Below are 14,078 nucleotides of genomic sequence, written 5' to 3' on the forward strand. Positions count from 1 at the left end.
GACAAAGACGAATTAATGATAGTAAGAAGAGGATCTATGACCTCTGGGAGCATCTCTTTCAGTAGCTTAGTCGGAATAGGGTCTAACATACATGTTGTCGATTTAGATGAATTAACGAGTTTGCAAAATTCTTCCTCTCCTATAGCAATAAATGAATCGAATTTTTCCTCAGGGAGACTACAATGCACTCCCTGATGCGATACTGTAGTAGACGGTTGCATATTTATAATTTTGTCCCTGATATTATCAATCTTATAAGTGAAGAAGTTCATAAAGTCATTACTGCTGTGTTGCTTGGCAACTTCTGGGCTTGAAGCTTTCTTTTTCGTTAGTTTAGCCACTGTTTCAAATAAATACCTAGGATTATGTTTATTTTCTTCTAATAGGGTTGAAAAATAAGCAGATCTAGCAGCTTTTAAAGCCTCTCTGTAAGTAATCGAGCTCTCCTTCCATGAAATCTGAAATAACTCTAGTTTTGTTTTCTTCTAGTTGCGCTCCATTTTTCTGGCTGCTCTCTTAAGGGCCCCGAGTGTGCTCGTTGTACCACGGCATTGGACTATTTTCTTTAATCTTCTCTAAAGTGCTGGAAAAGAGAGAGTTAAAAGTTTCTGTTGCAATATCAAGTTCTTCTAAGCTATCCGGGATGCTGAGATGATGAAACTGATTAGGAAGATTATTGATAAAGCAATCTTTAGTGGCAGAAGTGATAAGTCTAACATATTTATAACGGAGTCGGCTTTGCAGCCTTAGCTAAATGTAATTTACACGAGACTAGATAATGATCTGAGATGTCATCGCTCTGCTGCAGAATTTCAACGGCATCAACATCTATTCCATGTGATAATATTAGATCTAGAGTATGATTACGACGATGAGTAGGTCCTGACACGTGTTGTCTAACTCCAATTGAGTTTACAATGTCTTTAAATGCCAATCCCAATGCATCTTTTTCATTATCTATGTGTATATTAAAATCACCAACAATTAGTACTTTATCTGCAGTCAATATTAATTCTGATAGAAAGTCCGCAAATTCTTTGATAAAGTCTGTATGGTGCCTTGGTGGCCTGTATACAGTAGCCAGCACAAATCTCAAACGTGATTTATCATTTACACTATATATTTTTACATTAAGCACCAACACTTCAAAAGAAGTATATTTAAAACTTGATTTCTTAGTGGTTTTGAAAATATTACTATAAATTACAGCAACACCTCCCCCTTTGCGTTTCAGACGAGGTTCATGTTTATAACAGTAATCTTGCGGGGTGGACTCATTTAAAGTAATGTAATCGTTGCCAGGTTTCTGTCAAACACAGCACATCTAGGTTATTATCTGAAATCATATCATTAAAAATGAGTGCTTTTGGAGTAAGGGATTGAATATTCAGCAACCCAAGCTTTAGCATTTGCTCATCTGTATTATATCTGTTTTTTATTTGTTGAACATCAATTAATTTTTTAACCTTAGATGGGTTTGGACGTTTTTTGGATTTCCAAATTCGGGGAACAGACACAGTCTCTATATGATGATATCTAGGTGAAAGAGGCTCTATGTGATGGGATTTATCTGACCTTGGTGACGCGAGGCCGCTAGCAGACAGTCGTTTAAGCCAGTCTGTCTGCTTCCTGACCTGGTGCCCAATTTGTCATTTTTTGCCTAACTGGTCACAATTTCTTCCGCAGTACACTCGTATAGTCCTGTGGTGTCACAAATGAATTAAAAGTAAAACATGTAGTCTCTTAATGTATGTAGTTTTAGACAAATTATACCATATCGTACTGCATACATGAATGCATAATCCAGCATTTTGAATTGTAATATATAGGGGAAGATGGCGCCCTTAAATTGTGCATTTACTTTTAATTTACAAAAATATTCAAAGAGGCTATTTTACCCCACTACTCAAGCAAGATGGTCCCCTAACTGGGGCAAGAAGATGAATATTCAGATGAATAGAAAGCCATTCATAGCAGAGCATAGTGTTCATCAAAAGTGTTGAGATGCTGTGCGGTCTATGGTGTTAAAAAAAAAAAAAAATTGTGTTTGGGGACATCCATCTTACCCTACATGTACAGTATATTAACATGACAGGCCACATACTATATGTTGTCCTATAAATAGCTTGGTATTTAAATCAATCAATCAACCAATACCGGATTCAAAACTGGATAAGTATTTATTGATAATTGAATTACATTTCTCTTTTATACACATTTCATAAATGATACAGGATTTTACATTGTCATTTTTAAAGTCTTCTAACATTACAGCATCCGATGCCAATGACAAAACCAACAAATAAAGAATATGAAAAAACGTTTTTCATTCAAAGTCACCCATTTCCTTTTTCCCCCGAAATATAATTATCATTGTAAGTGCACATGAAGAAAACTTTAAAATAATGCACGTATCTAAAACGTAATCAGTGTGAGAGTATAATGAGGAGCTAAAGAAAGAGGGGCAAATGGGCGGAGCAAGGGGTGTTCGAGAAGGAGACTATATAGTGCGCTCAGGTCTTTCATACTCTCTGTTCTCAGGTCAGTGTTTAGAATAAAGGCAGCACTGCAGTGATTGAGCAGCAGCATCGAGACTGAGAGAGAGCAAAGACAGGCTAAAACAAGACAATGTAGGAGAGAACCTTGACCAATCAGAGCCTGTGCAGCAGATGAGGTCATGGAGGGCCAGGGACTAGGATTAAAAACTAAACTCTTGATGAACCAGGAGTCTGTTTATCGGCAATCAGCATTCATAATAATCTTTGCTTTTTTGATTCATTTATATATAATTTCCCCATGTAAACATACATTCATGCAACACCCGCTTTAGAATAGATTCCATATATTGGATATATTTTTTAAAAAAAACCTGAAACAAAAAGAAACTCTACAAATAAAATAATAATAATTCTTTTTTTTTTTTTTAAATCAACGTATTAGATAAAGACCAGGCCCAAGACCTCTTAGACGGTCAAGGGATGTCAGTGTACTGGGCTTATTTGAGCAGGAGATGTGTTTTTGCCCTACAATAACAGTTCGGAGTGTGTATCGGGTTGAATTTATGACTGTTGATCACATAAGTGAAGCGGAATGGATGTATTTTTGGCTTATGATGGATTCAATGATTTGGACTGCTATGGACGAATATTATGCATGAATATAAAATTCATGAACGTCATCATGAGACGAGATGTTCGCACCAAATGCTCCATATTACCATATTGTCACAAATGTGCACAGTGATCTTGATTCTGACTTCCATTAACATCCTCATTGTTCCTGGAATGACATCACATTCAACCGGTCAGATTTTAAGGTTTTGGATTTATATATTTAGTCGATTGTTTCCTATAGGGCGATTAATGCTTAGGGTCAGCAATACGCCACAAAGTTGTTCCAGGACTAATGGTAGATGTGCAAGTACCCTCTACTCATTAGCTACAAGAGTGATGGAAACAGTTTAAACTTCAGTTTATTATCTGACAAACCCAATTAAAACGCACAAACTCGGGTAAAAGAGAGAAGCAGCTCCGTTGAAACCAGCTGGGTTGCATATAATGCAATTATAAGGCTGTCGTCCTTAAAATAACCACCTAGAGCTCAGGTCTTGCTGTGTTAAATTACAGCGTAATCCAGTCAAGCATGCTGGGTAAATCTCATTGACCTGAACTCCTCACCAAAGAAAAAAAAAATCACTGCTGAAGGGCCTCCATCACAACACTTGCACTTTTAGCCAGATGTGCAAAATCCACAAACCACAGGTTGGTTTATAATAACTGGATTGTGCTTTCCCTCCCAAAAATGTCTGTTTAAAGGAATAGTAAAATGGAAATTATTTAACAATGTCACATTTAAAGTCATAGGCTGTTATTATTATTTTTAATACAAAATAGAGAAATTTTGAAGAATTCTCACAGTTGATGTAGCTCTTTTCCATTAAACCACAGTTCATAGCGATCATGTCTGTCAAGCTCCAAAAAGAACATTATGAAAGTAGTTAATATGACTATTTTCCAGGTCTCCTAAAGTCATACAACAGCTTAGTGTGAGGAACTGACTTCAATTTAAAAAGTTAGTTCACTCAAAAATGAAACTTCTGACATCACCATCCAAACATCCAAATCTTTGAAACAACAAATGAGGATAGCATTTATCAATCCCTTAAAAGTCCACACAACAAAAACTTTGCTGCATCAAAAAGTACAAAAAAGATGGTAATCAATATGAATCAAGTGGTTTAATTCATGGCCCATGTAGGTGTGCTGTTTATATTAATAAAAGCCTAAATGATGCATCAAAGTTTTGGTTGCAGGAACTTTCAATGAATGGACGAAAATGATGAGAGAATATTAACAATCATATGTGTTTCGCAGATGAAAGGGTTTGGAATGACATGAGGATGAGTCAACTAACATCAGTGTTTGAATCAGAACAGGACTGACATTTCAGAGCTTTGGGGGAAGGTAAAAGATTTAATTCTGTTCCTCAGAATTGTTGTGCTGTATGGCTTCAGAAGACTTGGAATTGAGTGCTGCAGGGGTGACGTATTTTGTGGGTCAAATCCCAGAAACGAGTTAACATTTTAGCACTTCCAGTTCCACTGTCCTAAAGTCAATGGGTTTTTTGAAAGGGGTTTTGGTTAAATGCCTGGAATAAAGTCTGGTGAACACAAACTCAAAAAAATGTTACGTTTTATTTTCCGACATAAGGGGTATTGCTGATATAGATTAAAGGGCTGGTTCACCAAAAAGTGATAATTCTCGCATCATTTATAACCCTCATGTTGTCCTAAATCCTTTAGTCCAATTCCTGAAGAGAGACGAACAGTTTATTTGATGAACAGATTTAATTTAGTCTTTTATTCACATATGTACTTTCATCAACCCACACATTAGATATGGTAAACGGAAGCTTAAACATGTTTGATGGACATGCGAGAACCAATGAGGTTCATTCTCGTGTTACGCAGCACGTTTGAGCTTCAGCAAGAACCAATGAGGTTTGTTCTCGCTTTCAAGCAAGTACGGTTGAGCTTCTGTTTATGTTTGCTGATTAATGTTTATATGTGAATAAAAGCCTAAATTCAATCTGTTCATCACATAAAGCGATCGAGCCTCTTCAGAAAATTTGGACTAAACCACGCGATTCATATGGATTCGTTTTACGAACTCTTTATGGACTTTTTGAAGTATCAAAATGGTAGTTGTGTAGACTGTCAAAGGACATCTTCAGACATGAGGGTGAGTAAACAAGGACATCATTTTCATTTTTTGGTGAACTAACCCTAACCCAACTTCTCTAACAATGTTGAGGTTGTCAGGGATATCACACGTCATCACGAAAGTTTTTGTCGAGTCTTACTTCCGGGTTATCATACACAAATACTTCATCACTGCAGCGCTGTATATAGCGTTTAATATAGTATTTCTTTTTTAGTTTCAAAGAACATTTTTGGATGAACTATCTTTTTAATGTTCTTTCTTTCAAAGCTGTAGGCTGGAGTCTCAACCCTGTAATATTTTAACACACAGTAAGAATGAAGACATGCTTCTTCTGGGGATTTGAAACTCTTATGTGCCCTATCCGCCTCTAGAGACACGAACAGAACACAAACATGGCTTCAAAAACGCACGATGACGACCATAAGCACAAACGTGGACAGTTTGACATAATGGATGGACTTCTGCTAGAGAATCATAGAGCTATTTCTCTGATGAGGTTCTGAGTGCGTAGGGAATACCCTTAAGAGACAACAAGATTATGGGTCAGGATACTGGCCTAAAAATCGTGATATGAGCAATTTTTTTTTTTTTTTTTTTGAGAACAACAAGGGTCAAGTTGATTTCACATCCCTCAGATTCAAACAGTCTGGGTGACCACCTCTGTCGAAACACAGGAAAACTTCGTTTTCATAATTGTATTAATATATAAATGATGTTGAAGATCAGCTCAACCCAGCCAGAATCATTGCTAAGGCCTGTCGGCTAAAGATAGCACATATAGACAAAGGATGCGACGATCTCTCTCTATAGCATGCCACGAAGTGTGCAAAACACACGCTAATTCTAGATCTAAAATATTACACATTCTCTGCACGTTCCCGAAGACTTGGCATATCGAGGCAGATATATGCAGCTAAAAACGCCACATGACTGATGAGAAATTGATTGCGTCCAGAACCTTTTTTCAAGAAAAAGAAATCGCATTTTACACAGTGACCTGCCTTAAGACCGTTCGATGAGTAATTGCGTCTGATAAACAGGTGTTTAGTAACAAGCACGCTGCAGCAGATGCTGTGAGGCACTGTGGGAAAATGCCATTTGATGATGTTCCAAAGAAGATTCATAGAGAAAAGAGCCGACCTTTTGAAAAAAGGATCCATCTGCCAAGCGAGCATGTGTATGTGCGTTTCCCATCACAATGTAAACCGATGGCGTGTGTACAGGTACATCATATTTCTAAAGAAAGAAAGCTCAGAGCGTTAGGGATGAACTATTTGAGCGTCGTTTGATGATGGGAATCTCGGAAAATAAAGCATCAGAGCATCTGCATGTGTGTAATGTCTGGTGGCATGGTTCAAATAAAAATAAAATCATCTAATATTGAGTAAAAGAAAAGGTTTCTACTCATTTCTTTCTTTTTTTCATCATTATAATAAACATAATATGGCTTTTAAAAAAAGTGCCAACATTTCTTTGATTCTTTTTTCTTTTTGGAATAATAGAACACACAGTGATATTTTAGCTGTTAGGTCTGTCTTCAGCTCTTAACATGTCCGTACAGGAAGCGAGAAAGTAATCAAGACGGTTTAGCTTAGGCTCTTGGGCACAGGTGTCAATGCAGCGTTTAAGCCACAAGAGGACTGGTTCGATGGTAAACGGATCTTTTCCGAGATGGAAAAGAGCAACACATCCCCAAATCTCTTCTGCAAAGTGTCAGAGTTAGGGATATCAGCAGTACTCCAATGTGGAAGAAAAACTGTTCAAACCGAGGGCAGATGGTTTTTAGACCTCAGAGTCCGTGTCCCATGCAAGACGTGGGGTCATTGTCTCATAGCAACGTACTGTTTGAATCCCAGTCAACCAACTTCCTGTCTGAAGTAGCTGTGTTTCTCTGTGTGGTCCTGTAGCGTTATGAGGGCGCCTGATCCGCAAGCATCTGTCATGGATGCAGTTAGCCATTTCATTTAACTGTATCTCTTCTCCTCTGCATAGACTTACCAAATTAAAGAAAACAACAAAAAGGATAATAATAAATCTCAGAAGCTTGCTGTGGATATGGTTTTTCATTGAGGTTGTAGAGATAAAACAAAACACAAAAAGACAGACAGAAAACTAAACGCAAAGAGGCAGAAGTGAATGAAATAAGAGCGAGAGGCAGAAAGGGCTTCACGTTCTCATCAGTCCTCGCTGGGATTGATTTGCTGGACAGGGAGGTGCAACTGCAGCGGGTCTCGTAGACGCTTTAGATCCAACTCCGCCTGAGGAAAAGATGTTGGAGAAAATGTTCACACTGCTCTTTTCCGTACAACAAAAACAGACAGTAATCAGGGGCTTTAAAAATTACAACAAGCACCATAACAATCTTAATAGTAATCCATGTGACCCATAAAGTCCTATAAAGTTAGTTTTTTTTGACAGATGACAATATAGGGCCTAAAATGAACACTAGCCAAACTCCAAATGAGTGTAAAATTGGAGTTGTATATGTAAAAGTTGGAATAAATAGCAGTTTTTTTCACTGCAGGAACTTTCCCCAGGAGCTAGGAACTTTGGGGTGGTCCTCAGTAGGGGCTTTCGCACCAGGTAGTTCTAGGAACTATCCACCAGGGTGGTTCCCCGAGAACAAATGGTTCCCTTAGAAACATTTTCCTGGTTGCATTCGCACCGCCAGTAGGAAGTGACGTAAGCCGGCTTTGTTGTTGTGACTTTTATTTTGACGGCGCTGAGAACACCAGAGCCAGTGCATTCTCCGTATTCATTAGTTTACGATCTGTCTAATACGTTATTAGATATAACTGTTATACATAGAAAGACAGTATATGAAAGGGTATGAGCGTATGCCGTGTGGTTGATGTCCAGTGTTGCTAGCTGAGCAGAAATACATAATCATGTTTCACTTGGTCCCCTCAAAGTTGCGTTGGATTTTCTCCTCAGCGTAAAGGTTGAGAGGCCCATCTATCACCGTTTTCCATGTGCGTAGAGTTAGTTTCTGGAGTGTTTACACAGCTTTTTTAAAAATGGCGGGTGCTGGTGTTTCGAATGCGTTCGGCCAATCAGCTTACACAAACGTCACTGGTAGTTCCTATAGTGCTGGTTTAGACCCTACTCTGAAGTAGGAGCTAAATACGCTCTATGCACGAATGCTGCTGACGTATTTCCGGTAGAATCTCAGCCAGCGTCTTTACTTCCGCATAGCGCGTTCTATAGCGAAGTGTACTAGCACGAAAACTTTCTTAAAATTAATTTCCTCAGAAACGGAGACAGCGATTTTAGAAACCGATTCGCTAGTCGGATTTCGCATGATATGAGAGAATACTCACCCTCAAAGTTGTCGGTGTAGCTCAAAATATATAATTTGAAGCCCTTCTCTTTCTTACTCTTAGGTGTGACAGCTAACTGCCTCACAATATTGTTAACATCATTCACGTTAACCGCTGTAAGTTCTTGTAAACAGCGAGTGTAATTTACCATTATCTCCACCGAATGCAAAAACGATTTCCGACGCAGCACCGGATGTAAGTGGGCGGGCTGAGACAAAACGCGGAAGCGATCGTGCATAGAGCCAATTAGTTCTTCCAAAAGAACTAAAATCGTTCCTTTTTCCTGCGGTGCGAACACGCCAAAATCCGGGTACTTCCGCCAATAGTTCTAGGAACTATGAAAAGGTTCCTCCGGTGAGAAAGCCCCTAGTATGTTTCGACCGCAGGAACCAGGGTCTAAATGAAGTTCCGGGTAAAAATTCCGAAGTCCCCCCTCAGAAAGTCCCTGCTTGTGAGGTAGTACTTTTAAGTTCAGGAACTTTCAGGGCTGGGTCTTTGGCACTGAACACTCTAATAGATTGAGTTCATGATGCATTTTGATTGGTTGATAATTTAATTTCAACCACCATTTTTTTAAATCTGTTGCAGTGCATGCAGTCCTACGTCACCGGAGTAATTTGCCTAATCTTCACGGTACTTAAAAACGCAGTGGAAATGCAAAAAGCAACAGGTCTGGGGGAAAAACGTTCCTGGGAAAAATTGTTTGGGGTAATTTCGGTGGAAGGCTTATGAAACGGAGTCATTCGCCTGTTGGCTGGTAATATCTTTATGATATCTTTAACATATATTTATAAAATCTTAATTTTGTGAGAACATGAAGCTCGGGACAGTTGACAGGCCAGTGCTGCATCGTAACGAAAGTTTAAGTTTAAGTTTAAGTTTAAATTAAGTTTAATTGAAATATTCAAGCGCAAGAAGACGTAAAAGTGAACTCAATTCGTTACTCACTGTGTGGGAAGTTTTCTGTGCGCAAACATCCGGAAGCGCACGCCTAGAAATCAGCATCTCAAAACAGTGCGCGAATACTGAATTTAACTCTCTTTCATGTCTTCTTGCGCTTAAAAATGCCCGTATTGGCGAGTATCTACATAAACATAGTCAGTTATGCCTTAAGTGAATATAAACAGTTGAGAAAGAAAATGCATGTGCATCAGTATATTGGATCTGCGCGTTAGCTCTTAAAGTGACAGCAGCCTAATATATACCTGCTGCCATCTACCCTGAGAAAATGACTCACTGCCTTTGATTGAACTTTTGTAACTTTAATAAGGATTAATCTATGTTTAATTTATACAGTGAAGACTATGCAGTGTTACATGTTCGTTCAGAATTCATTCTAATATACTGATTTGACGCTCAATTATTAATAATGATTCTTATTATCAGTTAGGGGTGTAACGGTTCAAATTACTCACAGTTTGGTTTGTATCACTGTTTTACATTCACTGTTTCAGTTCGGTTCGGTGTGTGCTATGTTCAGGGGGACAAAGGACTACTGTCAAATCAAAATAAAGAAAATAAAAACAAATAATCCAACAACAAGGAATAGCACACACAAATACAATAGAGCAAAGATACAAATAAAAATAAACAGTGCTTTTCAGGTAGGTCTAACAGTACTTTTCAGGCCCAGAAATTGATTAAAGTAATCAAATGTAAGATAACACTGCATATAATCTTCACTGTATAAATTAAATAAAGACTAATCCTTGTTAAAGTTATTCAGGCAAGAGCAGTAAGTGACTTCTTTGTCTTTTGTTGTTTGATTAACATTAAAAACATAGACAGCAACAGGAGTATTAGCCTGCTCTCACTTTAAGACTTAATGCATGGATCCAAGATCCTGATCCTGTACACATGCCTTGTCTTTCTCTATTGTTTATGTTCACACGTTTCATACAAATGTGAGTTGATTAAACTATCAAAAAAAAGAGTTCAGAGAAGTATGAACAAAAGCTTATCTAGAATTATTACACAGCTCTGTGGAATACTTGATTCTGATTGGTCAATTGCGCCATCCAGCGGTACGTTATCCCCCGATAACAACCGCTAAAAACTGATAACACACGCTTATCCGGGTAACTGCTAGGAATGTTTTTTTCTTCGTGGAAGTTTTGTGTTTGGTGAGCTACTAAAATGTAAAAACTCAAATCAATATTTTGTGTACAGTAATTTTATGTCATCCGGGTATCGCGGACTCGCTCTCTTGTTTCGTATAAATGCAGCTGCTTCCATTTTGCAATGATTGTTTTGTACACTGTAATGGATTATAAGATAAGAAATTGGTACGATTTTAAAACAGTTTCATAATTAATATCTCTTATCCCCATAATAATTTATGTTGCAAAATGCCATGTAATATGTTTAGGCTCTGTATGACTGTACCATATCCCTTAAATGTCCGACTAGTTTGAACTTGCTGCTTGCTCTAGCAACTGCTTTCTTTGCGGAAGTTTTGCGCTTAAAGACCTAATAAAATATTCACCTCAAGTCAATATTTTGTGTCTAATTATTTACTTTTTTGGTTGGGGTTTATTCTGCAATAACAACCAGCTGGATGTACATTATCCCTTACTGATTCACTGTATTATTAATTGTCCACCATGCCAAACTGTACATATTAATTACTGTGACAAACCATACTACCAAATCACCATGTCTAGTGAGTACATAATGGCTGAAAAGAGTGATGTTTGTTTGAGCACTAGCTTACATCAGCAATCGCATCCTTCAGTTTGTTGTACTTCTCAATGTCAAAGCGTGTTCTCTTCGCTCCCTTATGAAAGAACAGCAGGTACTGTCTGTCCCTGGCGTCTGGGTAAAGATATTCCTGTGTGAGAGAACAATGGCAGAGAGGTCAGACGGATCTCCACCTGCTGTTTATTCACAGGGACCTTATGAAATTCCACTGATCTAGAGATAAAGAGCTGGAGCTGCTCACCTGACGTGTCAGCACGAAGTAAGCATACATAGCCATGGCAGTGCCGTAGGTGATAAAATACGTGACGGGCTCCATGATGTCCCATGAGTACTCCCACCAGGTCAGCCGTGCCAGAATGCCAAATTGTGTGGCCATGTAAGCCATCCCACCCCACAGCACCCACGTAGTCCTGCGCTCTGCTTTCTTACACAGTTCTTCTTTAACCTGAGAAAAGAGATTACATTAGATTTTACAAAAACAAAAAAAAATCGGATTTTAGCATTACAGTACAGTGGTCCTCAGCTAAGATTTTTGCTAGGTTTTGCTACATGTTTAAAAGTAAAATGACAAATCATTAACAAGAACTTGTTTAAAACTGTTTATACATTTTAAGTACTTTTCTTTGCACCTTATTAACAACATGGGATTATGTATATTTATATATAAAATAGATTATATATTTATATGTAAAATATATTTCCGTGATGGCAAGGCTGAATTTTCAGCATCATTACTCCAGTCTTCAGCGTCACATGATCTTTCAGAAATCATTCTTATATGCGGATTTAATGCTCAATAACTGGTATTATGAATTATTAATAGTGATCATTTAATAATAATAATGGTTATTATTATTATCAATGTTAAAACAGTTGTGCTGCTTAACACTTTTGTGTAAACTGTGATTAATTATTTGATGAATAGAAAGTATTTGTTCAAATTGGAAATCTTTTGTAACAATATACATTTAATATTAATATATAATATACAGTAATACTACTTTACTGTCACTTGAAACTATTTAATGCATCCTTGTTAAATACAAGTATTAATATCTTTTCTTTTAAAAAAAATCTTATTTACCCCAAGCTTTTAAATAATAGTTTATCATGGTTTTCATAAACACTATGAAGCAGCGCAACGCAACAGTTTTTTACATTGATAATAATAAAAAATGTTTCTTGAGCAGCTGAAGGACCTTCTGAAGGATCATGTGACACTGAAGACTGGAGTAATGATGCTGAAAATTCAGCTTTCCCATCAAAGGAATAAATTACATTTTAAAATATAATCACATAGAAAACAGTTGTTTTAACTTGCAATAATATTTCACAATATTACTGCTTTTACTGTATTTTTGATTAAATAAACACAGCCTTAGTGAGCCAAAGAGACTTTCAAAAATATTTAAAAATCCACAAACTTTTGACCACCAGTATACATAAATAATTAGACAAGTTTCAGAAAAATATAGGGTAACACTCTATAATAAGTATACAGTAATAAAGTACTTACGAATCATTAACAAACTATTAGTTTATAGTTTATTCATAGTTTATATATTGTAGTCACTGCATTGTTAATATATTAATAGGCAGAGCCGGACAGTAACGGAGTACATTTACTTGAGTACAGTACTTAAGTACAATTTTGAGGGATCTGTACTTTACTCGAGTATCATTTTTGGGGAGTACTCATGACTTTACTCAAGTACATTTGAGAGGCAAATATTGTACTCTTTACTCCACTACATTTCTATCCATAACTGTGAGTACCCGATACTTCTTCTAAAAAAAAAAAAGGAAAAAAAAGAAAAAAGAAACATCTTGGAAACCCTCAATTTGTTGTTTCCCTCTCAAATGTGATTGGATTGTGCAGACACCACTGATTGGGACAGCCTATCAGCAATCACCTTCAGCTTTCCACCAAAGTCAACTCCATGGTCAGATTTAGATAAAAGATGAAACCATGGACGAAACAATGGATGAAGACGCAGCAGGTCCATCCCAGGATGGTAGGGGAAGACTCATGAATATTCATTAGGGGAAGTCATCCCTGATTGGTCTTAACCCCAGTGACGGGTAGGTTTAGGGGCGGGGTTAGGGAGGTCATAAGACCCCCAGTGACGGGTAGATTTAGGAGTGGTAGGTCATCAGACCAATCAGGGATGACTTCCCTAATGAATATTCATGAGTCTTCCCCGTGGCCCCACCTCGCCAGACTATTTCAATTTTCTGAACAAGTTAATGATAGTTTTCGCTTCAAGTGTTTGCTGTGTTTACCAATGTAATAATGCAATATTTAGAAAATGTACTCTTGTACTCTTGATACTCAAGTACTTTTAAAAAGTAGACATCTGACTGTAGTACTTTTACTTGTACTTGAGTAAAATTTAGCAAGGGGTATCTGTACTTTTACTCAAGTAATGAAGCTGTGTACTCTGTCCGCCTCTGTTAATAGGCTACATACAAATAGTGAGTTCTTCATTCATTGACACTGTAATTAAGACAATTATTATTGTTGAATCAGCTCATAGTAAAGGAATTGTTAATTGTTTTTTTTAGTAGTAAATCGTTCTCACTTCAAATTAGGTCACGAAAAAATGGGAAAATGCATGGGCGTCAGTTTGGTTTGAAATGTGCTGGGGACAGAGACGCATTCGGAAGTGCATTTTCAGAAGTGCTGGGTACAATGACGCATTCATTTTTTTCTCTCTTTCGCGCAGGTTATGTTTTGGAAGACGATGTCCTGTAGCTCAGGCACGGCCCCACTTTTCAACAGGCCCACCCAAAAAAAAAAAAACAACTTTTACTATATTCTAATTTTGTCAATAAT

The 14,078-nt window shown here is 37.4% G+C and overlaps 1 protein-coding gene across 1 annotated transcript in view; it reads right to left on the bottom strand.

Annotated features, from left to right (window-relative positions):
- Positions 1-5,749: 5,749 nt before the first annotated feature.
- The window catches only part of mcu (mitochondrial calcium uniporter), a 92,092-nt gene continuing 83,763 nt past the window's right edge, over positions 5,750-14,078 (bottom strand). Inside the window, exons 7-9 of the mRNA XM_084390942.1 lie at positions 11,484-11,687; positions 11,256-11,372; positions 5,750-7,480 (exon numbers count right to left, since the gene is read on the bottom strand). Coding sequence (XP_084247068.1) covers positions 7,400-7,480; positions 11,256-11,372; positions 11,484-11,687 — 402 coding nt within the window. The 3' untranslated portion in view covers positions 5,750-7,399. The remainder of the gene's footprint in view (positions 7,481-11,255; positions 11,373-11,483; positions 11,688-14,078) is intronic.

Source organism: Rutilus rutilus (assembly GCF_951802725.1).
Source record: "Rutilus rutilus genome assembly, chromosome: 20".
Lineage (NCBI taxonomy): Eukaryota > Metazoa > Chordata > Actinopteri > Cypriniformes > Leuciscidae > Rutilus > Rutilus rutilus.